This window comes from Procambarus clarkii, chromosome 78, assembly GCF_040958095.1.
Source record: "Procambarus clarkii isolate CNS0578487 chromosome 78, FALCON_Pclarkii_2.0, whole genome shotgun sequence".
Lineage (NCBI taxonomy): Eukaryota > Metazoa > Arthropoda > Malacostraca > Decapoda > Cambaridae > Procambarus > Procambarus clarkii.
The window spans coordinates 19,697,971-19,724,563 of NC_091227.1; the positions used below are offsets into that span (position 1 = coordinate 19,697,971).

The window sequence follows — 26,593 nt, forward strand, 5'->3', positions numbered from 1 at the left end:
AAAATATAGCCTATTTTATGTTGAAACCAAATTGTGTTAACAGCTAGACAACATGCAATTTATGGTCTTTAATTGTGTCCGAATTTAGCAAGACAACACAATAAATTTGTACGGATAGCTCCATTACCTTCCCATGACACTTACAGTAATGTATCACAGCCCATGTTTCACAGAGTGGCTGTTAAAAAGCCCATCCTCCTAAAGAAATAGCTTTTACAGCAACCATTTTGTCGAACGTACAAAAATGAACCGTTGCTACCAAAAATTTTCACGTTTTGTACTATTAATTTTGTACAGGGTAGGCTAAAAAACGTACCAAACCTTTCTAAGCCTAGTCTAGCACATATGTTCTCTAATAGGCCTACGATTGCCTGGCCAGGTTAAGTTTTTAACTTTTTAGTATGTCATTTGGGCTGTGAAAGTTAATGTAAGTGGATTAGTATGAATGTAGATAATTTATTATGCATCACAAACTCGTCCTGCGAGCGGTAGAGGGAACAAATGGTTACAGAGCACATAACTGGTTCAGGATTAGTTTATGGGACGCAAGATTATGTTAACTGCTGGTGAAAAACAAGGCAGTCATGAAGGGAATAACAATAATACCCTTAATAGGAGTAAATAATAATAATAAAATAAATTAATCTACATGGCAAGCAGACCATTGTGAATATAGACCGAAACAGGTAATTTCAAGATAACATTGGAAGCAATGTGGAGACCAGAGTCGAGTGATGAAAGGCCAGAGGAAACACTAGATGACAGTCACAGTGGAAGAGGTTAAACAAGCACCTGAAGGCTATAGAGGCAGCAATGTCACCATGGCTACTGATGGAGGCTGCAGAGGTGCTATGTCACCCGCTAACTGATGTTTTTAATAACACTAAAAACAAGAATTTTTCCAGAACGCTGGAAAAAGGCAAATGTAATCCCAATACTCAAGAATGCGGACAGACTGGAGGCACTAAATTACAGACCAGTATAATTTTTAAGTATTCCTTGTAAAGTGCTAGAGAGAAATCAGTTGAGGACAGTGGAGCACCTAGAGAATAAACTTTGTAACTGAACGACAGTATAGATTTAAAGAGAGTGGCATGCTCGACAAACGATCAAGTTCTAAGATAAAGTTACCACAGAATATGACAGGAAATAGAATACTGGGTAGATTGCATTTTCTTAGACTATCAAAAGGCTTTTGATACTGTTCCTCGTGAAAGGCTCGTGTACAAGATGCAGAAGCAGGTTGGGATAATTCGGAAGACACTGAACTGGATAAGGGAATAACTGAAGGACAGAAGACAGTCACAGTCAGAGGAGATGTCTCCAATTGGAGGAATGTAACAAGTGGGGTCCCCAAAGGCTCAGTCCTGGAACCACTACTGTTCCTGATTTATGTTTATGATCTACCTGAGGGCGTGATCTCGTACATGCCAATGTTTGCGGACGATGTCAAGATAATGATGAATGTACAAAACAGAGGACTGCAGAATGATACAGGAAGACCTTGAGTTTGTCCACTCCAGAAGTGGACAAATAAATGGTTGCTGGAGTTCAATCCCTATAAGTGTAAGGTAATGAAACAGAAAAGGGAGAAATAATACCAAAGGGCGTCTACACCATTAATGGAAGGTAATTGCAGGAATCAAGAGAGATCTGAGAGGATATAATTCCATCATTAACATCAGAGATATTTACGGGGTATTCATGCCCGTGGCTTAATCTTCATCATCACCAGAGGAACACACAGGCAAGGTGACATAGGCAACATATGGGACGCTGGCAAACATTAGAACGTCGTTTAGAAACCTAAATCACGACGCTTTTAAGGTAATCTGCATAGCTTTTGTTGGATAAATACTGAAATAAGGAGCGCCGGCTTGGAAACCATACCTTGTAAAACAAATCTAAAATTAAAATAGTGCAGAGGTTTGCAACTAGATTAGTGCCAGAGCTCAGCGGGTTAAGAGGATAGACTGAATGAGCTGGACCTCACAACTTGGAGGACAGAAGAAATAGAGATACGATAACAATGTACAAAGATACTGTGGGAAATAGACAAGATGGATAAGAACAGCCTCTAAGTTCAGAGGAAAGTAAGACAAGATTACAAGTGGAAGCTGGAAATTCAAATGAGTAAGAAACGTAAGGAAAATACTCGTCACCTGTCGGTCTACTAGTGAAATGCACCAAAAGAGGAAATTGCGGAAGCCACCTCCATTCACACCTTTAAGGAAAGGTTAGACATAGATATTGAACGTTAGAATAGTGAAGCTTTAACACCACGGGTACAACAAGGCTAGTAGGCAGGGCATAGCTAAACCTCCCTACCCCGTAGTCAGTGATAGCTAAGTACATAAGCCAGAACTAACGAGTTTACTGAAAAGGTAACGAAAAAATACAAATACCTATGTATAGAATCACTAATTCCTCCATTTTACAACACAATAATAATAATGATAATAATAATAACACTGTACTGTATTTATTAAAGTATTACATGGCGAAACATATGCACATATTTTTTCCATGGGCTGTCGTCCTGGTCCAAGATGATACAAGAGAAATGTTTAACATGTGTAAATTGTGGGCTGTCCAAGCTTCGTGACCCCCGATCCAGTAGCCTCGCAAGGAGAAAAAAACTGGACACATTCGACACAGTTTGCAGGACTCTTATACCAAGGCTGAATTTATGTGGAACTGGACAAGTGGTGCAGATAATAATATTGTTATACGAGATACAAGGCACGTTATAAGGCACTCGCATCTTGATACATGCTGACAACACTATCTAGCCAACAATTTATCCAAAAATTTTAGTATTTACAGCAATTATTGGTCATACATAAATAGACTATTTGTTGGTTTGATTAAAATAGATCCCTAAATGTCAGGAAAAAGGTTGTCAACGTGACTTATACTGCATATCAAGGGCTGGTAGCGTGCTAGCATGTTACAAGTGCATCCGGGTTGATGATTTGGTTTTTCCCCTCTTCTTAATATTCACGAATGCCAAATTTACGAGTCTTCAGCGAGAGATTTTTTAACTTAACAACCCCGACGGCATCTTGCAGTTTACTTCATTTTTAACGGATTGTATGTTGTTAAAATATAACCGTTTGCTGTATATACTAGGGGGATGGGGAGGGAGGGGGTTTAGATACAGGTCCGCTCAGCTCCAAGTTAATTATGGTTCCAGTTTAAATTAAAAGTTTTCAGTTGTAAACATGTGCTTGGGCTGCAGGGTTAAATTTATGTAAACAACTAATTGTAGACATACCGTACATGGTTTAGCCTTCGCACATGTACACACGCTATATATATACACACACACAGTATACACGCGTACGCGCGCGCGTGCACACACACATACACACATTTGGCAAATGGAATTTAATGTTAATAAATGCCATGTTATGGAATGTGGAATAGGATAACATAGACCCCACACAACCTACATATTATGTGAGAAATCTTTAAAGAATTCTGATAAAGAAAGAGATCTAGGCCGGGGTGGTTCTAGATAGAAAACTATCACCTGAGGACCACAAAAAGAATATTGTGCGAGGAGCCTATGCCACGCTTTCTAACTTCAGAATTGCTTTTAAATACATGGATGGCAATATACTAAAGAAATTGTTCACGACTTTTGTTAGGCCAACGCTAGAATATGCAGCGGTTGTGTGGTGCCCATATCTTAAGAAGCACATCAACAAACTGGAAAAGGTGCAAAGACACGCTACTAAGTGGCTCCAGAACTGAAGGGCAAGAGCTACGAGGAGAGGTTAGAGGCATTAAATATGCCAAAACTAGAAGACAGAAGAAAAAGAGGTGATATGATCACTACATACAAAATAGTAACAGGAATTGATAAAATCGATAAGGGAGATTTCCTGAGACCTGGAACTTTAAGAACAAGAGGTCATAGATTTAAACTAGATAAACACAGATGCCGAAGAAATATAAGAAAATTCACTTTCGCAAACAGAGTGGTAGACGGTTGGAACAAGTTAGGTGAGAAGGTGGTGGAGGCCAAGACCGTCAGTAGTTTCAAAGCGTTATATGACAAAGAGTGCTGGGAAGACGGGACACCACGAGCGTAGCTCTCATCCTGTAACTACACTTAGGTAATTACACACACACACACGCGCGCGCGCCCACGCACACACACGCGCGTGCACACAAAGTCCAAAGGTGCTGCCTGGTACTTTGGTGGCTGTGCTGCCAGGTACTCTGGTGGCTGTGTTGCTTGGTACTCTGGTGGCTGTGTTGCTTGGTACTCTGGTGGCTGTGTTGCCAGGTACTCTAGTGGCTGTGCTGCCTGGTACTCTGGTAGCTGTGCTGCCAGGTACTCTGGTGGCTGTGTTGCCTGGTACTCTGGTGGCTGTGTTGCCTGGTACTCTGGTGGCTGTGCTGCCTGGTACTCTGGTGGCTGTGTTGCCTGGTACTCTGGTGGCTGTGCTGCCTGGTACTCTGGTGGCTGTGCTGCCTGGTACTCTGGTGGCTGTGCTGCCAGGTACTCTGGTGGCTGTGCTGCCTGGTACTCTGGTGGCTGTGTTGCCTGGTACTCTGGTGGCTGTGCTGCCTGGTACTCTGGTGGCTGTGTTGCCAGGTACTCTGGTGGCTGTGCTGCCAGGTACTCTGGTAGCAGTGCTGCCTGGTATTCTAGTATACTTGTACTCCCACACCCAAGGGCTTCTTATGGGCTATTCATGCCCATGCCACCTCTTGGATGGCTTAATCTTCATCAATCAATCATACCCAAGAGCTTCTATCTTTATCAATCACCATCACCTGCAGTCCTGCTCTTGGATTGGATTGGGGCTTCCACGGACCCCATCCCCTGATCTCCAGTATCAGCTATTGATACAAATAATGGCTCCAAAGAGCCTCCACTTACGGGCTCACCATAGCCGTGCTACTTGGAACTTTTTGTTCGCAGTAGCTGAATCTAAAACCACCACCAGCGCCCCAGGGCTCCAGTTCATCTCGTCCGCTCAGCGCTATTCACACCTGTTTTTTTTTTTTAAAACGCCCACATAACCGCCCTCCTTGTTTTCAGGGTCTTTCGGGTATCAATTTCCCTGCTTTTATGGGAGGGGGGGAAGGTCTGCCGGAACCCCCCCCCTCCCCATGGTGTAACCCATCTTACTATTATGTCTCTTGTGGTCTTCACTTTCTTCAAATCTCAACTTCCTTAGCTGGGCCTGCTAATGATTGATTGATGAAGATTAAGCCACCCAAAAGGTGGCACGGGCATGAATAGCCCGTAAGTGGTGGCCCTTTTGAGCCATTACCAGTATCAAGAGCTGATACTGGAGATCTGTGGAGGTGCGACTGCACCCTGCGTGACGGGAGATGTCTCTCGTGGGCCTGCTAAGCCAATGTTGTTCTTATATCGTGTCCTTTTGGACAGTAATTGGCAACTGCCATTTTACGCTAGAAGCCTACACTCATTTATTGTATCCACTGTTATACAGCGTTTGTTTAACTTATTCTTTATGTTTATTACTAATTTCATATTGTTAAACCATGTAAACATTATGGCATTTACTTGCTACACGTTTTGTATCACTTACAATTATTATTGTTAGCAAGGTAAAATAAAATAAAATTTTCAAAACCACTTTTTGGCTTTTGCTTAAACCTCCGAAATTATGTTTTCTAGGGTAGTTTCCACTGGGCATGTCTGTCTGTCTCAGTATGATTGCCGGCTTATGTACTGAAGACCGATAAGGGCGCGTCCCCTCACACTGGCTGGCCTCCCCGCCCCCCACACTTTAGCTCATGAAATTTCTCGTCTTAATTAATAAATTATATTTATCTGTACTGTTTGATCTCCTAATTCCACAACTGACTGTATGTTCAGTCATGACGCTGTGGAATACAGCCTCACCTGCGTCGTTAGTTACTGTATATACAACACTAAACCATTATTTAAATATCGATAATATAACCAAAGTCATCAGAGAAACTCAGAGGCCAGCGGGAACTCTTAGACAAGGTCGCCTCGTCGAAGTTACTGCGCAACTATTTTGATCCTTCAAGATAAACGCCTCGCCCGCATGTGTCTTGTTACCTAACACCTTGCCTAATGAGGTGATGCGCCTCACCATCTGGGAGGCGACAGGAACACACTACCTCCTCCCTCTCAGAGCAGTCGGCTTAACTATAGCCTAACGGACACGAATTCGGTTCTCCCTCATTGTAAAATGATGGCTTCAGATAGCCATTTTTGCTTTCAAGATGGTTTTTGTACTAAATAGATTTGTTACGAAAGTGATTTCCGAATGTATTTACAGGCACACGCTTGTGAGGGTGTGTAGCCGAGCACCCGGAGGTCCAAGCAAAGAACTTGTACTAATACTGCAGTACCCCAGTTACAGCCCCGCTCCTGTGCCAGGTAAGTCCACTACGGGATCACCATAGCCCGTGCTACTTGCAACTTTTTGTTCCCAGTAGCTGAATCTAAAATAAACTCCTGCAGTACCCCATGCCCCAAACGTCAGCATTTATGCACACAACGCAGGTCCCTACGGAGGATATTCTTAACGTAACTATAATGGAAGACAATAGGTTCCTTCTCCAGACGACGCCAACACTGATGAACCAACTAGCTGCAATATATCTCACATTTTAATACGAGTTTGTGCTGCTGAACTTGTTACATAAACATAAGAACAAAGGAAACTGCAGAAGGCCTATTAGTCTATAGGAGGCAGTTCCCATTTACATTCATCCAAATTGATTCCCATACATGTCATAAGAACATGTACCAATAAACAACACAGGTCAGACGCCAGCATTTTTTTTTTTTGTATACACAAGAGTTCTTACATTCTTGAAAAGCCACTAGCACGCACAGCGGTTCGCAGGTCCTTAATCCTAATTTTCACCGTAATACGACCCGCTAAATCGTTTAACATCCAGGTGCCCATTCACTACTGGGTGAACAGAGGCTACAGTTAAGGATTGGCACCCGGTCAATCCTCCCCGGCTAGGATACGAACCCAGGCCAAAGCGCTTGCGAAGCGTCAGGCGAGTGTCTTTCCACTGCGCTACGGAGACAGGTACTCCTTTCACACTAGGACTACTTACTCCTATACACTCGCTCACAACCTTCATCATCTGGGTCAACAACTTAACGAGGTCATCTAGACGATGAATAAAGAAACTGTACGCAATTATACATTCCCAACGCCGAGGCATCAACTGCCAATTTACTCTCTAATTGGCGAGGGTAGGAAGCGGCGCCTATGTTCCGAACCTTAATGGAATCTGACCCATATATCAATCAGGTCAACCCATGTGTTGCGTTTCCAAAAGGGTCGCCCATGTTAGAATCGGTGAACGCCCTAGTAATATTGTTGAAAACATCTTAATAACTTATTAAACCAAAGGTCTTTTTATGTCAGAAGAACGGCAGAAACTGGATCTATATATGAAAACTCTTTCAGGACAAAATTTAAAGTAAAACTAAAGATATTTGTAGTTGTATAAAAGTTGCATTTTTCATCGGTTGTAGAGCCGGAAATCCGCAATATTCATCTCAGAACAATGCTTATTTCACGCAGAATCGTTAATAAACGTAAGATTTTTATACGTCTCAAGAAAGATAGAAACATAATCTTCATTTTAAATGCCTTACCATGGGCATATTTGTATTTAAAGGGAAGATACGTGTATTTTTCTAATCGGCGAGCTCCGATCCCGCACAGATCGAGCAACGGAGTAACTCTCTCTCAGAACAATGCTTATTTCACGTAAATTCGTTAATAAACGCAAATGTTTTTATATGTGTTGAGAAAGATAGAAATATAAGCTTCATTTTAAATACTTTACCATAGATATATATAAAGTTCTAATGAAGATACATGTGTTTTAATAATCGCCGAGCTCCGACCCCGCACAGACTGATCGACAGAGCAACTCTCTCAGAACAATGCTTATTTCACGTAAATTCATTAATAAACACATATGTTTTATATGTCTCAAGAAAGATAGAAATATAAGCTTCATTTTAAATACTTTAACATAGACATATATAAAGCTCAAGTGAAGATACATACGTTTTTATAGTGGCATTCAGTAGCTTTTCGGTCATGGAATGCAGAAGCCTACGCACTTGCCAATATAGTGTGTAATTAACAAAGATACGCTTATAAAGCCTAAAATATTATATGCCTTCAGAAAGACAGAGATATGCTCGTTATTGTGAGTGCACCAAATGAAATATATCTTGTTGGAGGACAAAGATATATCAATTCTAAAATAAGTTTCGACTCTCGCTCGGGCGAGAGATAGCGCGACTCTCGCCCCATCTATTGGAGATTCTGTTCACCTAATGACCCAAAGCTACTCAAAGCCTCCTAGCATTACTTAAATAATGAAGAAATATGGTATATTTATTCACTATAATGTTGGTACTTAATGCAGAACACGAGAAAACATATATTTACTATAAAATAATATACTTCCATTATGAAATAAGTAAATATGTGGCCTCATAGGAAGTCAACGGTCCAGGTGTCAATGTTGTGGAGCGACTTATCCAAGATATATTGTTGTCTGGAAAGTGTTTGTTGGCATATCAACCTTCTGTACACAGTGATCCAGTCGTCGCACTTCTCTCCTTAAATGATCGCAAATTTAGTTTATTATATTAACAAGTAGAATACGTATTTCTAATAATATCTAACATAACTAGCCAGAAAATATTTAAGACATTGAAAAATACATGTCTGGAAGTTAAATCGACTTCATAGAGCAATAGTGTTTGTCTATACTAATCGTTATTCGTTAGTATGCGTTCGCTACTTAAAACATTTACTGTACTGATGTAAAATCTCCCATGTCTCTTCGCACATGGAACACTGAACCTTACACACTCTCTGATATATTGTTTAATTAATAGAGATTCACTAATAAAGCTTATAATTGTATATGTTATCAAAAAGGCATAGATAAAGTCGTTCTTACGTTTTAGTCACAGAGATTAGATATTTGTAAAGTTCATTTTATTCAGGAAAGTACATAAATAGTCGATTTACAAACATAATATTGGATTTATAGATAGAGCTAGTACATACAATACCTAAAGCCACTAGTACGCAAAGCGTTTCGGGCATATTATTGAGAGAGGAAAGATATTTATATTTAAACAATTTTTTTTTTTACCGACGCTCTCCCTATTGATGAGAACTACAACCTAATGAAGATAAATGTTAATTTTATGTAGATACTGTAATAAACGAAAGTTTTTAATGTCATCAGAGAAGCAGAAATATAGGCAAATTTTAAATCCCTTGTCATAAATATAACTGAAGTGAAAGCAAAGATATATGCATTTTGATAGTTACAAAGACAGCTCTTTAACACGGGTGGAACACGAACAAGGGGAACTTAGTACCCAAATGAGCCACAGAGATATTAGAGAGAATTTTTTCAGTGTCAGAGTAGTTAACAAATGGAATGTATTAAGCAGTGATGTGGTGGAGGCTGACTCCATACACAATTTCAAATGTAGATGTGATAGAGCCCAATAGGCTCAGGAACCTGTACACCTGTTGATTGACGGTTGAGAGTCGGGACCAAAGAACCAAAGCTCAACCCCTGCAAGCACAAATTAGGTGAGTACAACTAGGTGAATACAGCTGAGGGGTGGGACCAAACAGCTGAAGCTCAATTCCCTACGCATAACTAGGCGAATCCATAGGAATTACCGTTTGTCCTGGCGCCATCTATGTTTTGACAGCAGTACTACTAATGTTCCCACGTTATGTGATCATCGCTATACGGGTGTTACGGTCAGTTGCTCTTCTATATGTTTATGGACAACGTAGGTGATTTGAGGCAATTTGCGGCCAGAGTGAAATAGTATCCACGCGGTGAGTGATGGAGGAGGATATATACTGCTGTGTACTCGACCAGCGGGTGAGAGGCAAGTTATATCGAACAATTATGGGGAATAGATGGGTTATTTTAAGCGTAGAATGTCAGGTAACCGGTAACTACACAGATGGGGAAGTGTTTTTTTAAGTCTTTATTTACTAAAGTGGAACATTGCATTATGCCTTTAGCTGAACAAGTCTACTGGTGGGGGAAGTAGACGGGTTTTATGAAAGTATTTTACCTAAATATTTGTATTTGGTTAACTAGTTCAGCCGTTACCAGGGAGGGTGTTCCTTTAATCTAATCTAAAAATTCTAGCCGGACAAAGTGATTAAATAAAGAAATTGAATAGAACGAAGTGGTTTGCCAGGGTGCTTAACATTTAGTTTAGTTCACTTACTATGCAGCGCATGCTTAAAGAATGCAAGTTTATCATATTGAATTTACCGTAGTTTTATTGCATTTAATATACCGTTTTTACCCTATTTAATTATGTCGGGTAAAGGCCGGTCGTGGAAAGTTCCTAATATAGCAAGTTTTAAAGGAAAAGTTTGAGTTAACTTTAACGCTTAAGTTAGTGACCAATTAGCTTAGTCTATTGTGAGGAAAGTTACTAGAATCTAACATTGCAAGTGCCATTTCTCTACTCTTTTTGAGAAACATGACTAGATACATGAATCGCATAGTTTTATTACTAAATGTTCATGGATTAGGTTGCATAGTTGAGGAAATGGTGATAAGGTTTGAGATTTTGTGTACCTTGACTTCAGCAGAGATTTTGATAGTGGCGCAAAATTGATAGGGGCTCGGATCATTGGGAATGCTGACTGAAGTTGATTAGGTCATGGCTATACCAAAGGAAATTGGTATAAATGGGGTTAAGTTGGGAGAAGTGTTGTAAGTAGTGCCTAAAAGCTCTCCTTGGACCTCGGTTATTCGCAAGATTATGGTTTAGACTGCAATAGTTGCAGAATTGGCAAATAAAAAAAAAAATACCGATGCCCTATATAGTTTTGAAATGGTTAAGACTACCAGATGCAGTTTAATGCTGACAAATGTAAGGTTTGGGGGCTAGGTAAAGATGAGATAGATGGTGTAGATTGTTAAGAGTATTAAATTTTTTGCAGGTGGTAAATTCTCCCCGAGCTGGCACTGCTCTCCAGCCTGGGATGTTGATTGGTTAGTCTTCAACTGCCTCCCAACATGGTAGTGAGGTCCTGAGCTGACATGCAGTGAGGAACGTGGAAAGCTTCCTGAATTGGCACATGGTATGCCTCCCTTTCAAACCAGCAGCTGGCACAAATGTTCCAGCTAACATCAGAATAGTGGATGAAGCCCACACTAAAATGTAAGTGGTACAGTAAATGGACACACCCCCCCTCCCTTTTGACACTGAACAGTTGGGAGGAAGGGGGGGGGGAGAAAGTGTGGCTTATAGTTCTATTGCTACAGAATCTTTTGCCATAAGCCAGTGGCAGTGCCTATTGGCACTTGCTATTCAGAATCTCCCCCTTACATAGTTAATTACAAACAAAATGCTGTAGACAAGCTTAACTTTTGAAGGGGGCAACATTTTCGTTGCCATCAAAGCACATCAAAGATGCTCTGAGCTAACTTCCCCTAGTCATTAGTATCCATGCAGAAAGTGTGCACTTCTGCTGTATCTGCCAGTTTGCTAGAAATTGAAATTGGCATACTTGCTCAGCAACTACTTGCCCTCTTGTACCATGTTACTCAACCATAACATAACTACCACACCACCCAATCTTCTAAAATAACATCCCATATGATAAAAACTTCTTTTAATAAAAAATATTTCTAACTTTAATATTAGTTGGCTTGCATGGTGTGTTAATCATTCCTTTGGCAGAACTGTAGCTAAATTGTCTAGGCTTAGGCTAGTGGGTACCATATCTGCAAGTTTAGTCCTTTCAGGAATGTATTGAATAGAATGGTATGTTGAAATTGTGAAAATTGTAATGTGGGGCATTAGGTCTTAAACAGCATAGTTGAGGGTGTTTTATTAATAATTTTAATGAAATATAAATGTTGTTTAGTTAACATTAAATGTTTGTTAAATAAGCTTTAATCTATAAATGTATAACACTGTTAAGGGTAATCATGAGTCAAATAAAGTTAATGGCAGGAAAAGTTTTGTTTTAAGTGATAGTATTTTTCCCTTGAAAGTAAAAAAAATATTTAATGTTTACTTTAGCTTGGTTTTAAATTTATATAGTTTTCCAGAATGTGGTTTGGAAAGTCCAGAAGTCCCTCTGTCAGTTGGAAGAGTAAATTGCAGTAAAGGTTAATCTGAATAGATTTGCATAAAAGTAAAAAAATAGTAATAACTTAAACAATATAGCATTGGCTAAAGATAAATGTAAATTGCCATTGAAGTGCAGTTGTGGATAGTTTCTCAAATGACATTTACTGAAACTTGGCAAATTGATGCCATATATATTTATATTGCTAAATTAGATCTTTACTACTGCTACTAGAATATGTAGGAAAGGTAAATTTCTTAAAGAAATTTTTCCATCTGAATTTGTAAAGTACTGAATGTTAATTTGAAAAGTAAAGCAAGATTGCCTTTAAATTTGAACTTAATTTGTTGAAATTTTTCAGGTGAAAGTGATTATGATGCCTGGACTGGCTTGAAATGAGGCTCCTTTACTCTGCAAAAGTGGGTGAGTTTGAATTTGGTGTTTTAGCTATATCAATGACCTAATCTTAATTCTCTTATCTAGTCCATTTATAGGTGTGTAACCATGTCCTACTGTTACAACCCACAGGGAATGATGCAGTTTGTACTGATCCTACCCCATTTCATAAAAGGGGACCAGGCAGTCCTGCAGATTTCCCTGGCTTGGCTTTTTCAGAGCTTTGCTCGACTACCCATCTAATAGATGGACTAGATTTGCATAGGTTAAGGGACCCTTAACAATGGTTACATTGTTAATTCTCACAGGGCTTGTTTGCTGAATGGGTGGATGCATCTAAAACTTTAGTGCCTGGCATGCATTGTACAGTGCTTTCAGTAAAGCATATGAACAATGTGTTGATGGCACTAAAGTGGTGGATGTAATGCACTCATTCAGGGAACAAGCTCTGCACTAAAATCAGAGGAAGGGATAGGCCTTGCTGAGCCTATCTTAAAAGATAGGATGTTAGGATTTTTTTGCTTATTATTGGGCATTGGTGATAATAAAAGTAGTGTCCCTATTTAATGTTTATTTTTCTTTTACAGGTGATTGTCTCTGGAGTTGTCTTGGCCTTTTGGATCTTCTGTTCATCTAGGAGCATCTGTCCCACACCCTGAAACAGTAATAAATATTAGATGTATTATAAATATATGTAAAACTTGTTAAATAAAACAATTTTAATGAAACTACTTTATACCTTATCCTGAAATTATGCTGGAAATTGTTTACTACTATTGATGCAATGTTTAAACATCTGAAATTTTTTTACTTTGAAAATAAATACTTGGTAAAATTTACACCTATTTGTAACTTAAGTGCATGCAAAATGCACTAAAAAGATGTAAGTGGACTACCTATTCAATTTACATAAACTAACAAATATTGCAAATTAGTCAGAAATATTAAAGTGGAAGAAACTTGTCAATATTTTAGTTCTCATATTTGAAAGTAAATTTAAAGCTATACAACACCTATGCTTTGTACAAATTATGATTAAATTAACTAAAGATCACTGTTAAATTTACAAAACGTTAGAAAAGTTATACTGAAGCATCTATACAACATGGTTTTCACAGTCTTTGGTAACTAAAATTTAATCAAAGCTCTTAAATGATTTGTCTGCCAAACTTCAGATATTCTGAAATATTTTGCCTAGATAATATTTTAACCATTGTTTGAAAGGGCAAAACAGATTACTGTCAATTAGTTTGACCTAACATCTGCAAGGTCCTGAAGGAATGGAATTTTTTTTGTAAAACTTTGTTTGCTAAAAACAGACCCTGCCTAATGAACCTGCTCTTTTTTAGAAATGGTAATTGCAACATTACCAAAGTACCAAATGAAAGACTCTAGAAGCAACAAATGGGTAGAAAGGACAAAAGAATGGTTACGAGGACCCTTTCATTTGTTAAAGAAATGACTGGGGAAAAATGCTGTCATACCACAAGGGGTCTTAACCCTTGTCATATACATCACTGACATTAATAAGCAATTTTTGTGGTTGGTAATATTTTGATAACATGTTATAAAAAAAAAAGAATATAATATTGAGGCCTTAATGCAGATCTCTAACTCTACAAATAGTAACAAGACTGGCAATTTCTTAATATAAAAAAAAATCTTAAGACCTTGCACGTGAGCCAGAACAATCCATATCACAACTACCACATTAAAATGAAACAACAATGAAGGTAAGGTAATTACCAAAAGAAGGCACCAAACCGGGAAGGCCATGTAGCACCATCAAAGTGCGAAATAATCAGAGGGCGCTAAATATCACCAAGAATGCCAATACGAGAACAAAAACGCATAAGGCGAACGATATCAAAAGTATCCGATTCACCTAGAATTCTATCGAGGGACAAGTGACTGCGAAGGACGGTCGGAAAGCAAGACACACGCTCGTCCTGGAAGTCAGGACATTGAACAAGGATATGCACAACTGTAAGAGGGACAACGCAATTCGGACAATAAGGAGCAGGGCGGCGCTCCATTAAGTGACCGTGGGTTAAGCGGGTATGACCAACCCACAGCCGTGCCAAAGCAGTGTCCCACCGCCGGTTACGGTGGTAGGAGGAAGGCCACGGGGACACACTAAGTTTGAGAGTACGCAGCTTGTTACCAACCACAGAGGACCAACAACCCTGCCAACGGGGAAGAATGAATAACAGGATAAAAGTCGGAATAAGGAATACCTTTACGGGAGATGGGACAAGAACGGATAGCTTCCTTAGCGGCAGCATCCGCACGCTCATTGAAACACCAATATGGCTGGGAACCCAGCAAAACTCTACTGATTTAAATTTACTAGAAATAAGAAACAGCCAATGTTGAATCTCAATGACCACCGGATGGACAGGATTAAAGGACCCTAGAGCCATGAGGGCACTACGAGAATCAACTACAACCACAAAGGAGGAATGAGAATGAGAAAGCAAGAAACGAAGAGCATAGAGAATACCATAAAGTTCTGCCGTAAAGACGCTAGCCTCCGAAGGGAGGCGACACATGTAAGTACGGTCAGGAAAAACAACAGAGTAGCCCACACCATCCGCAGACTTAGATCCATCAGGGAAGATGGAAATAGAGTGGGAGTGCGAAGAAAAGTGCTCAAGGAAGAGGCTTTTCAGAATTGTAGGAGGGGTAAAGGCTTTAGTAATACAAGTCAAGGACGTAGACAACTTGGGAAGGGGGACTCTCCACGGAGGTAATGAAGGAACAATACGAGGAGAAACATTAGAAATATGAACAGAAAGAGAATCCTGTAAGCGAGATAACTGGACAGAAAGTGGGAGACAATGAAGAGGAACAGGAACCACAGGAGGAGGAAAAGTCAATGCACGACAGAGGCGAGAGGAAGGATGTTGGAAGGACCGCGCAAGATAGCGAAGACAGTAGCGATCACGGCGGTCCTGAAGAGAGAGAAAGCCAGTGTCAACATACAAACTAAGGGCGGGAGTCGAACGAAAGCCACCAGAGCCGAGACGCAACCCAGTATGGTGCAAAGCATCAAGATGGCGAAGAGTACAAGCAGAAGAGTATGCAGGGCAACCATAATTGAGTTTAGACAGGACGAGAGAGGAGTGCAAATAGAGGAGCGTGCGCCTATCCGCTCCCCAAGAAGTATGGGACAAAACCTTAAGGAGGTTAAGGGCCTTAGAGCATTCAACTCGGAGGCAAGAGATATGGGCTGACCAAGACAAACGAGTGTCAAAGACTAACCCCAAAAGCTTCGCGGAATCCCTGTACACAATGAGATGACCATAAAGCAACAACAATGAAGTAAAGGTCCTTTCAGTAAGAATCTATCATTCACTGAAAGTTGCTGCAGTTAAAAATAAAAGAAAATACAAGTCCCTAGAAATAAACAAGCAACCTTTTTAACTAAGGAAAAGAAGGTAGTTATTCTACTGTATAAATCTAAGTATTCACTTAGATAACTGTATCCAAGCATAGAGGTTCCCCCCCCCCCTTCCCTTTCAGAAAAACATCTACTTTCGAAAAAGTTAACATTGGCCCAACAAAAATGATTCCAGAACTAAATTGCCTAATACCAGGAACAACTGAGAGCCATGACAAACACTGCAACCCTCTCCTACCCCCAAATCTTATGCTATTTATGATCCAAGGTAATTTGACATACTATACTGTACTTCCTACAGACGAGTCTAGTAAGAGGGTGATCTCCTGGCGATTAAATTGAAGCACGATACAGGTGTCAACGAACATCAGTCAGCCCACTTGTCAGCACAGTGGATAACTAATGACATCATAATCTGCAGTGTTGTATGCCTCCCTGTGGCCATTTAAATCAATAAAATACAGGGTTGTGGCAATGTTTACAGCATAAGGCAAGGTATAGAGGAATCCTGGAATGCCATGTAATGTGTAGTCCTTGAATGTGCTTTAGGCAACCAAATTGAATAACAACATTTCTGGTGTTCGGCTATATAATCCGAGTTTCTCATTCGGTATAATGTTTTAAACCTAAATAGGAATTCACTTTAAAGGTCAATTTATTTGGAAAGTGCTAACCAGATTCCAAATTACTGAGCTCTGAAAGTATTACAAGGCAAGTTTAACCGAATGAGTGTTTGCCTATCCATACCCCCATGAGGTATGTGACAACACTGAATAAAGAAAGGGTCTTTGAGCATTCACCGTGCAGGTATTTGACATGACCAATATAGCCAAGTGTTAAAGATCATTCTAAGCAGTTCTGCACAATCCATATACTATCAATTAATATAATTGTACAATGGTGCTTGGTGGATGATATTTCCTATTAAAACTCATTGGATAACTGTTTGTATTAGACATTTTAAACCTACAAATGGTAGCCCTAGATATCGCACTACAGTATTAATTACAAGATGAACAATGTAAAATCAATACCACAACAGCAAAGGATGACGGCTTTTCAACAACCGACAAACACACAGGTCTAACACCAGCCATCCCGAGAGAGGACGTCCCAAGCATGTACACCCCACAACTTTACATCACCTTTGCTACCTCACGCGAGCACGCAACAGCATGAGGATGCCATACTCCCAAACCAACTCCATGCACTTTGAGGCTTTAACAACTCAACATTTAAAAAGTTGATTTAAAAAATCAAACACCTGAATTTTTCCCTAATTAAATTTACTAGGGAAATGCACACCAAGCCATGAAACTTACAATGAAGATGAACAAACTACACACAACTGTCACCAAACTTCCACATACTACCCCCCTCTCACTCCTGCCCTCCCTCCTTAGGTGCTCTGATTGGCTGAGCACCTAAGCCACCACCACTCACCTCTTGTTGTGAGAGCCTAAAGCATGTTTGGTTGCACTTTAAAAGTTCCCGAGTGTACTCGCCTAATTGTGAGTACCGCCTGCCCGGTTCACCATTTTGTTTTTCAATCTACCTCAATTTACCCCTTTACAGTCAAATATTATGCAAAATTCTGTTTAAGACTTGTCCCTTCTTAACTTAAATAACTGCTTTGGCCATCTGCAATCTTTCTAGGTGGGTAAAAATGACTCTTGAGGCCAGAAAGGACTTATCAGACGGCGATCATAACAATACGGTACACACACAAAATCACAACCTGATATACACCAAGCAGAAAATCCACTGGAGCTGTGAGGCGACGTAAACCCTTGCCCAAGGCACTGGCAGCTGCATACTCTACCACAGTATATTACTGACTTTGTAAAAGTCTTACAACCGGATTTCCCCATAAATCACAGCAAGTTTTGAGGCCCCTCCTTGAGTCAACGTCTTACGTAAGACCTACAAGCACTCAGGTGAAGGCTGAAGAAGCAGTTCAACACCATACGCTCCAACTTCAAATATACAGTTGAGAGGCGGGACCAAAACGTGATTTTCTGTGTGTGCCTGAAGTTGGGGCATACGGTCTTGCTTCACCCTTCACCGGCGTACTTCAGGGGTTTTATTTAATACTTGGACTGGCTTCAGTAGGGCCTCCAGACTTTCTGTGGCTTCACAAGTGTCACGTGAATCCCCTGCATAGCAGTGGAACTGCCTTTTCCCTTCACCTTCAATGCCTCTGCACTGGAAGTATACATCTACACCAGCCCAGAAGAGTCATCAGTCCTGCCACCTCTTCATACCCCCCAGGGCCTGGCAAGGCCTGGTACGACTCAGAGGCAAGCCGGGCGCCACTGCTAACTGGCAGTTTGTCCCCACAAACAAGCAGTTAGCCGCATTCAACTGACAGTGGTACAGCTCAACACAAAGGCACCGCCAGCCACAACGAGCAGTTTGCTAGTTGACCAGATGTCCACCTCGTGTTGACACTGGACGAGTCATCACCGCCGGACTATATAAAGAGCGCTGCCTCCCTGGAGAGGCAATCTCTCCCTTAGTGCTCTAGGATCACCTTGGTGTCTCTAACCCGTCGTCCACTTCCAGCCAACATCATGTGACTGATGCCATGGTGGTATGGTAGCTGTCTTCAGAACACCAGTATATCTTCATACTTTTATTCATTGCTTATAGTTAATTTTTTGCATTTAAGGTCATACTAACTTGTTCACCTTTGCATTACATGATAGTCAAGTATAGTCATGTGTTATTTTTGTTCATTACTATTTCAGTAAATTGTTTAATTATTTATTTGATAATTTTCATTTGTTTCCACCTGCAACTTACACACTGCAAGGCCAATAGCAGCATGTCTTTCATTTATGTGAGGGAGAGCCATACCATCTTGTTTCAGTATAGCTGTGATACCATAACCCGTCACACAAGATATCCAGTTGTAAGACTTTTACCATCAGTGGTGGTAGAGTATGCAACTGGCAATGCCTTTGTTACAGGTTCGCTTCATCTCACAGCCCCAGTGGATTTTCTCACACATTTGAATACATGAAACAACTTTATTTGATACATTCCAAACCAAAGTACTGTACAGTACAGTAATTATCAAACCATCAAATGTGTGGGATAATCATAGTGCGCTAAATATCACTAACGTCGCCAATACAAGAACAAAAACGCATACGGCGAACAATATCAAAGGTATTGAATTTACCAAGAATTTTATCGAGGGACAATTGACAGTGAGGGATGGTCGGGAAGCAAGACACGTAAGTCCTGGAAGTCAGGACATGTAGAGACAACGGTTTGGACAATAAGAAGCAGGGCAGCGCTCCATTAAGTGCCCGTGAGTTAAACGTGTATGACCAATATACAACCTCGCCAGAGCCGTTTCCCACCACCGGTTACGGTGGTAGGAGGAAGGCCACGGGAACACACTACTCTTAAGAGCACGCAATTTGTTACCAGTAACAGAAGACCAACAACCCTGACAACGGGCAAGAATGGGGAAATGAATAACTGGGTAAAAGTCATAATAAGGAATACCTTTACGGGAGATGGGACAGGTGCGGATAGCTTCCTTAGCGGCAGCGTCCGCACGCTCATTTAAGAACACACCAATATGGGTGGGAATCCAGCGAAATTCCACTGTCTTAAATCTACTGGAGATAAGAAACAGCCAATGTTGTATTTCAACTTCCAAAGGATGGACTGGATTAAAGGATTCTAGAGCCATGAGGGCACTGCAAGTGTCAACTACAAACACAGAGGAGGATTGACAGCGAGAAAAGAGTTGATGAAGAGCATAGAGAATAGCATAAAGTTCTGCCATGAAGATGCTAGTCTCCGGAGGCAGGAGACACAAAGGTGCAGTCAGGAAAAACAACAGAGTAGCCTACACCGTCTGCAGACTTAAGACCCATTGGTGAAGACGGAAATAGAGTGGAAGTGTGAAGAAAAGTGTTCAAGGAAAAGGTGATTTAGAACTGTAGGAGGGGTAAAAGTTTTAGTCATGTGGGTCAAGGCTTACAGAATTTAGGAACGGGGACCCCTCCATAGGGGCAAAGACGGAATGACACGAGGGGAAATATTGGTAACACAAACTGAAAGAGCATTTTGTAAGAGAGACAACCGTACAGAAAGAGATAGGTGGTGAAGGGGAACAGGAACCACAGGATGGGTAAAGATCAAGGCATGACATAAGCAAGAGTGAGGGTGCTGTAAGGACCGTGCAAGGTGGAGAAGACAGTAGCGATCATGGCGATCCTGTAGAAACAGGACGCCAGTTTCAACATACAGGCTTAGGGTAGGTGTCGAAGGAAAGGTACCAGAGCTGAGCCGTAACCCAGTATGATGCAGTGTGTCCAGATGGTGAAGGGTAGAAGGAGAAGCAGACGAGTAAACAGGGCCATAATCGAGTTTAGACAGAACGAGAGAGGAATGTAAAGAGAGGAGCAGTGTCGATTAGCTCCCCAAGAAGTATGGGACATGACCTAAAGTTAGTTAAGGGCCTTAGAGCATTCAACTCGGACGTAAAAAATATGGGGCGACAAAGACAAACGAGTGTCAAAGATTAGCCCTAAAAGCTTTAGCAGATTCTTTGTACAAAAGGGGAAGACCCCTGTTACCTAACAGTAAATAGGTATCTGGGAGTTAGCTGTTACAGGCTGCTTCCTAGGGGGGTGCGTGTGTGGGAGAAAAAAAAATTTAGTAGTTAACCACTGAACTGCTCTGTCTCCAAATAACACCCTGGTGCACAAGAAATAAATTCTTTCCAAAAATTTTTTTTCTCTTCTTATATTGTTAAAATGCAGAGTCTGATCACGGGGAAACTAAACAAAAAATATTGTATGTGACTTACTTTAGCTGCGATGGAGCTGGGAAGTTGAGCAAATTATGGGCGCTGAGCGTTGGAGCGATGGGGGTCTGTCGGCCCCGCCACCCCGTGCGACGGCAGTTGCTGTGAATAAAATGTTGTGCAATTATTTTGAAGTTTCTCATTCATTTCTTCTTTTTTTTTGCTGTAATATTATTTAAAAGTGTGTAATTTGTGGAATTTATATAATTCAAAGTATAGAACATCGCTATGCTCAAAATTATGGGCCTCATATATGCGATATATTCTACAATCAAACAGTGTTTTTGCTGTTATTACACTATATACACACATTGTATATACCCATCTACGTATGTATTCACCATAACGATCCACTATGTTGGTATGGTGAGAGTTGGTATGGTGAGGTATGGTGAAATTGTAAAATTAATAGTGATTTCAGAATATTCAGTCCATTTATACTAACAAAATTATATACAGTATACTGTAATTGAAATTTTACAGAATGATAAAGGCAATTTAGCAACTTTGTTAAAATGCACATGGGGGAAATACATGAAAATAGGTTAATATTGTTTGTAAGGTTGATGGGAAATGTTTATTACTTTTATGATTTAAAAGATGTATAGCCCTAATACTCCATCCTGGGTGCATTCCACCAGGTAATGACCACAGCAAAAGTTTTCCACGAGGGTCTATTGTCACACAAACGTTTCACATTTTCAAACTTGATTAATCTTTTTCCCCCTCGTTCCAGGGGTTTTCTTTAAAAGGTCTTCATGCAAATGCCTTGGTTTCTCACAAATGATGGCCTCTGAAATGCTATCACCTGCTAACTCTTTGTTGTGTATCCAAATTAATAAAAACTTTTCAATATCCTCAAGTGTTTGTGTTCTTTGTTTCGGGATTGTTGATATGCCTTTTGCCACTTTAACGCTCATAATGTCCTTTTTCTTAGCAAGTATAGTGCATATTGTTGACATAGATTTGTTGTACCGCCTAGCTAGTTCAACAACCTGTGCACCGTTTTGACGTTTATGAATGCTCTCTTGTTTTTCCTCTATGGTCATTCTCACATGTGTTTTCTTGGCTTGAACCTTACCACTGGCTTTCTTGGGACTCATGGCAAGATATATAATAACAAATTTTATGTTCAAATAGCCAAAAATCCCAAAACAAATGTAATGCTTTATAAAGAATTCAGGCGCGATAGTTACTAGGCAGGAGACACTGGTAAACTGAGGTGCGATCACCATGCCACCACGCGCTAGGTCAGCCCATACGCATATCAACAAACTCATTTCCCGAGGCAAAGTTTGTAACCCGATTCAAATTTTTCGAAGAAATTAGGCTCGTAACCCGAAAAGTTCGTAAATATTCATTCGTAAGCCGAGGTGACACTATATATAAGTAAAAAATTAAAATTTTGTAGATACACTGTGCTGTATTGATGGATACATTCCACAACAAGTGTTTAATTGTGAGGAGACATGGCTATTCTGGAAAAAATTGCCGAAGAGGACATACATTACCCAAGAGGAGACGTCACTGCCCGGACACAAGCTAACTTGGGTTAACTTGTGTCAGGATAGGCTAACTCTTGTGCTGTGTGGCGATTAGAAAATTAAACCCTTGCTCGTGTATCATTCCGAAAATCCAAGAGTTTTAAAAAATATATAACGTGCAGAAAAACTGTGATGTGGAGTGGTTTGCCCTGCCATCAAAAAATATCTGCAAGAGAAAAGTTTGACACTCAAGGTCCTGCTTCTCAACAATGCTCCTGCTCATCCTCCAGACTTGGAGGATGCATTGTTGGGGCCACTTTTTTTTTTTTTTAGGGATATTCCTACATGAGCCCTGAGTTTCTGGCTAATGTACCAATGACATGAAGGAGGAGTTTTCAACCTACCTTGTGTTAGGTGTGCAGAGGTCAATGGTTGAACATAATGTCAGGAGCAAAGGGGGGGCGTTTGCCTCTTCGAACACAATTGCGACCATCTTCATCTCTTCGAACTATCCTAAATGCTCTCTTCACCTGTCTGACCAAATTGGGTGTCCAGACCACCTTTGAATCTGAAATTGTAAAATTAATAGCAATTTCAGAATATTCAGTCCATTTATACTAACAAAATTATACATACAGTACTGTAATTGAAATTTTACAGAATGATAAAGGCAATTTAGCAACTTTGTTAAAATGCACATGGGGGAAATACATGAAAATAGGTTAATATTGTTTGTAAGGTTGATGGGAAATGTTTATTACTTTTATGATTTAAAAGATGTATAGCCCTAATACTCCATCCTGGGTGCATTCCACCAGGTAATGACCACAGCAAAAGTTTTCCACGAGGCTCTATTGTCATACAAACTTTTCACATTTTCAAACTTGATTCATCTTCCCCCCGCCCCTCGTTCCAGGGGTTTTCTTTAAAAGGTCTTCATGCAAATGCCTTGGTTTCTCACAAATGATGGCCTCTGAAATGCTATCACCTGCTAACTCCTTGTTGTGTATCCAAATTAATAAAAACTTTTTAACATCTTCAAGTGTTTGTGTTCTTTGTTTCGGGATTGTTGATATGCCTTTTGCCACTTTAATGCTCATAATGTCCTTTTTCTTAGCAAGTACAGTGCATATTGTTGTGTTCAAGAGAGAACTGGATAAGCACCTTCAAAGGATACCTGATCAACCAGGCTGTGACTCATACGTCAGGCTGCGAGCAGCCGCGTCCAACAGCCTGGTTGATCAGTCCGGCAACCAGGAGGCCTGGTCGACGACCGGGCCGCGGGGACGCTAAGCCCCGGAAGCACCTCAAGGTAACCTCAAGGTAAGGCCTCTCCCCCCTCCTACATGCCTTACCCAATGTTCCTCGTCTTGTTCTCACATGACAATTCTCATCTACTACATTCATCAGCATATTCATCTTCTTGTCCACATATCACAGCATTAAGCTCCGGCTAGCAACATGTCCCCCCCCCCACCCCCACAACCCAGCCCTGTTCCTCACCATCCTCCCTGTAAACCTTCCCCCCCCCCTCCACCACCTATATAGTGTGCGATTGTGTATCCGGTTAGTTGATTTGTCATGTCTAAAATGCACGGGGGGTACGGGGAATAGTAAGGGGGTTTGGGGGGTAGGGGAGGGTGCTGAATGAGAGGAGTGGTGGAGGAGGGAATATGAGGGACGAGTTTTAGGACTGAATGTATTGGGCAATACAGATGGGGATACCTAGTTCAACTTCATCCTTGTTGCATGCTAATTTGGCCGCCATGTCAGTGTTATCATTATGAGTTATGTTCATACGAGAAGGAATCCACACAAAATATATTTTTAAACCTTTTATTCTTCACACCGAGCAAGTTGTTTATAATTGCTACTATGAGGCTGCTCCCGTGTCTCTCGCAGATGCTGTAAGTGCTTGAAGAGCAGACTGTTAATCACAGATAGAGGAGTAACTCCTCTACTCAGATAGAGGATAACTCCTCCTCCTATGTTTGTTCAGCGTAGGGAAGGGAACTACGAGGAGAAAGCGCCAAGAAATACAGAAATATATAACAAAAAAATATTAGCAGCAATCTTGTGGTACACCGCGCCCGGCCTGCACTAGACAGCTAACATATACCTAACCTCGACGCCCCTTGAAGGTCGTGTTACTCAAGCTCTCACTGAAAGCCAGTTAATAGAGACACTTCATAACTCAGCGGTATATCGCCAACTATATAAAAATGCAAATGACTTCTCTGCGAGGCTTAACGTACGAAGTTATTCGTTGATTGTGAATTCTCAAACACATCTTGAGTGGTGGATACACGCCATGAGGCTACCGTGGAATGGAATGGAACTATCATGGGAAAGCGCCAAGCCATTACGAATATATAGCACTGGGATGGGGTCAGGATAAGGATTTGGGGATGGTGCCCAATCACTTGGACGGTCGGGGGATTGAATGCCGACCTGCATGAAGCGAGACCGTTGCTCAACCGTCCAGTCCAAGTGGTTGGGTAACCGTGGGTCGGTGTTCGGGTGACAATACCTTGGGAGCATTGTTGGGACGTAGTACCTATGCGTGCTAGGAAAATAAGTTTCATTGACAATAACTGACAATAACATAACAATCCCGATTTGGTCGAACTTCTATGTCTGTTTCTGTCTCGCAACTAGATTAACAATCTCCCGGCCGAGCAACTAGAACAATCTCCCGGCCGAGCAACTAGAACAATCTCCCGGCCGAGCAACTAGAACAATCTCCCGGCCGAGCAACTAGAACAATCTCCCGGCCCAGCAACTAGAACAATCTTTAGTTGCTTGTCTGAGAGAAGTCTGTACCGGGTACAAGGCTGAGCTGCAGGGACTACTCAGTCGCCTGTGTGTCCCGTGCTGGGAACACGAACCTTAACCAGTGGAGGACAGATGGTCCGGCTCGTCGAAGGTAGACGAACTCTACCCAGTGTTGGCGGGCTGCTGCGACGACTGCTTGCTCCTGTACGGAATCCCAAAGACTTACAAGGGTCATTTATATGATGGCGACGCTAGCGACAGCGGTGTAACGGATAGTGTTGGAGTTACGGGGCATGCTTATTATCATCAACATTAGCAGCAGTAACAGTAAAAAGCAGTAATAGAATTCACCCCTTCCCCGGCTGGGAGTCGAAAAAGGCTAGCAACTGTACATGTATTTACCCCCAAGGTCCATGTGTGTGGTGATGAGTAAACACGCCTCCAGCCAGCGTGCCACCACACACACAGAGACGTGCGGATGCTCCAGTTACCCTCACAAAAACACGCCACGCCGGTGTCTGCCCAGCCTCCCACCTTGTAATCATTTTTTGTGTAACGATCCAGATCTCGCCACAAGCAGCGTCTTCGTTTTTTTCCTGTTATGGTGTTCAGAGTGGTTGTGGCCGGTGTTGGTGTCCTTGGCGGGCGGAGAGGCACCAACATTCAAATTCAAATGTTTATTTAGGTAAAGTATATACATACAAGGGGTGATGCAGATATTGATGAATTTATAGATAGGGCTAGTACATATAATGCCTAAAGCCACTATTACGCAAAGCGTTTCGGGCAGAGCGGGAAACATAAGCTGCGTTAGCAGGGCCCCGGCGGGCGGCGGGCTCACATGTGGCCCAAGCTTGTTCTAAACGGCGCCTACTAGGGGCCTGACAGCTGAGTGGACAGCGCTTCAGATTCATAGTCCTGAGGTTCCGGGTTCGATCCCCGGCGGAGACAAATGGGCAAACAGTTTCTTTCACCCTGATGCCCCTATTACCTAGCAGTAAATATGTACCTGGAAGTTAGACAGCTGCTACGGGTTGCTTCCTGGGGATGTGTAACACAAAAGAGGAGGCCTGGTCGAGGACCAGCGGGGACGCTGAGCCCCGAAATCACCTCAAGATACCCCTAGAATTCTCCTCAGCTTATGTTCATCATCGGAGTTCTCTCTAAAAAAAAAAAAAAAAAACATTCTTGTACGCGTGACTTTTGCTTTCCAGACGTATTACCATATAAAGTTAATTTTTCAACTTCTCACGATTAAATTTGATACAAATGTCTACCATGACGGAAAATGGCCAAATAAAACAAGTGAGACTGTTGTGGTTGGCAATCAGAGTCCACTCGCTATAGACGAGAGATATTGGCAAGAGCTATTTAGTCAGGTTAGTTTGATATGAAGACTGGGAGGCTAGCTGGGGCTATTAGCTGACTCTGTAGTTGGTGCTGCCAAGGCTGAGTCAGCAGCGATGGTGTCAGCCGAGGCACACATACGATAATGACTTGACCTCACATAGCTCAGGCACTTGGCATGCAGCTCAGGCACCTCACAGTAATT

General features: G+C 41.3%; 1 protein-coding gene and 2 long non-coding RNA genes across 11 annotated transcripts in view; 1 reads left to right on the forward strand and 2 right to left on the reverse strand.

The window, feature by feature from the left end:
- Positions 1–1,611: 1,611 nt before the first annotated feature.
- Positions 1,612–4,985, reverse strand: LOC138357521 (mucin-7-like). Its single transcript, XM_069314381.1, has 3 exons — positions 4,906–4,985; positions 4,169–4,676; positions 1,612–1,653 (listed from the first exon to the last, which is right to left on the reverse strand). The coding sequence occupies exons 1-3, from the start codon at positions 4,983–4,985 to the stop codon at positions 1,612–1,614; spliced, it is 630 nt and encodes a 209-aa protein (XP_069170482.1).
- A 4,518-nt stretch (positions 4,986–9,503) lies between these two features.
- Positions 9,504–13,276, forward strand: LOC138357392 (uncharacterized). Of its 4 annotated transcripts, none has more exons than XR_011224981.1 (4): positions 9,504–9,626; positions 11,016–11,236; positions 12,514–12,575; positions 13,136–13,276. It is a non-coding gene; the product is annotated as an uncharacterized lncRNA (long non-coding RNA). The 4 variants fall into 4 exon arrangements; XR_011224980.1 differs by lacking the exon at positions 9,504–9,626 and adding an exon at positions 9,820–9,937; XR_011224982.1 differs by lacking the exon at positions 9,504–9,626 and adding an exon at positions 9,908–9,930.
- LOC123746035 (uncharacterized) overlaps positions 13,105–26,593 on the reverse strand; it is a 136,009-nt gene continuing 122,520 nt past the window's right edge. For all 6 annotated transcript variants that reach the window (XR_011224977.1, XR_011224976.1, XR_011224978.1 and 3 more), the window contains 3 exons: positions 22,671–22,834; positions 20,786–20,884; positions 13,105–13,203 (listed from right to left, as the gene is read on the reverse strand). This is a non-coding gene — a long non-coding RNA (uncharacterized lncRNA). The remainder of the gene's footprint in view (positions 13,204–20,785; positions 20,885–22,670; positions 22,835–26,593) is intronic.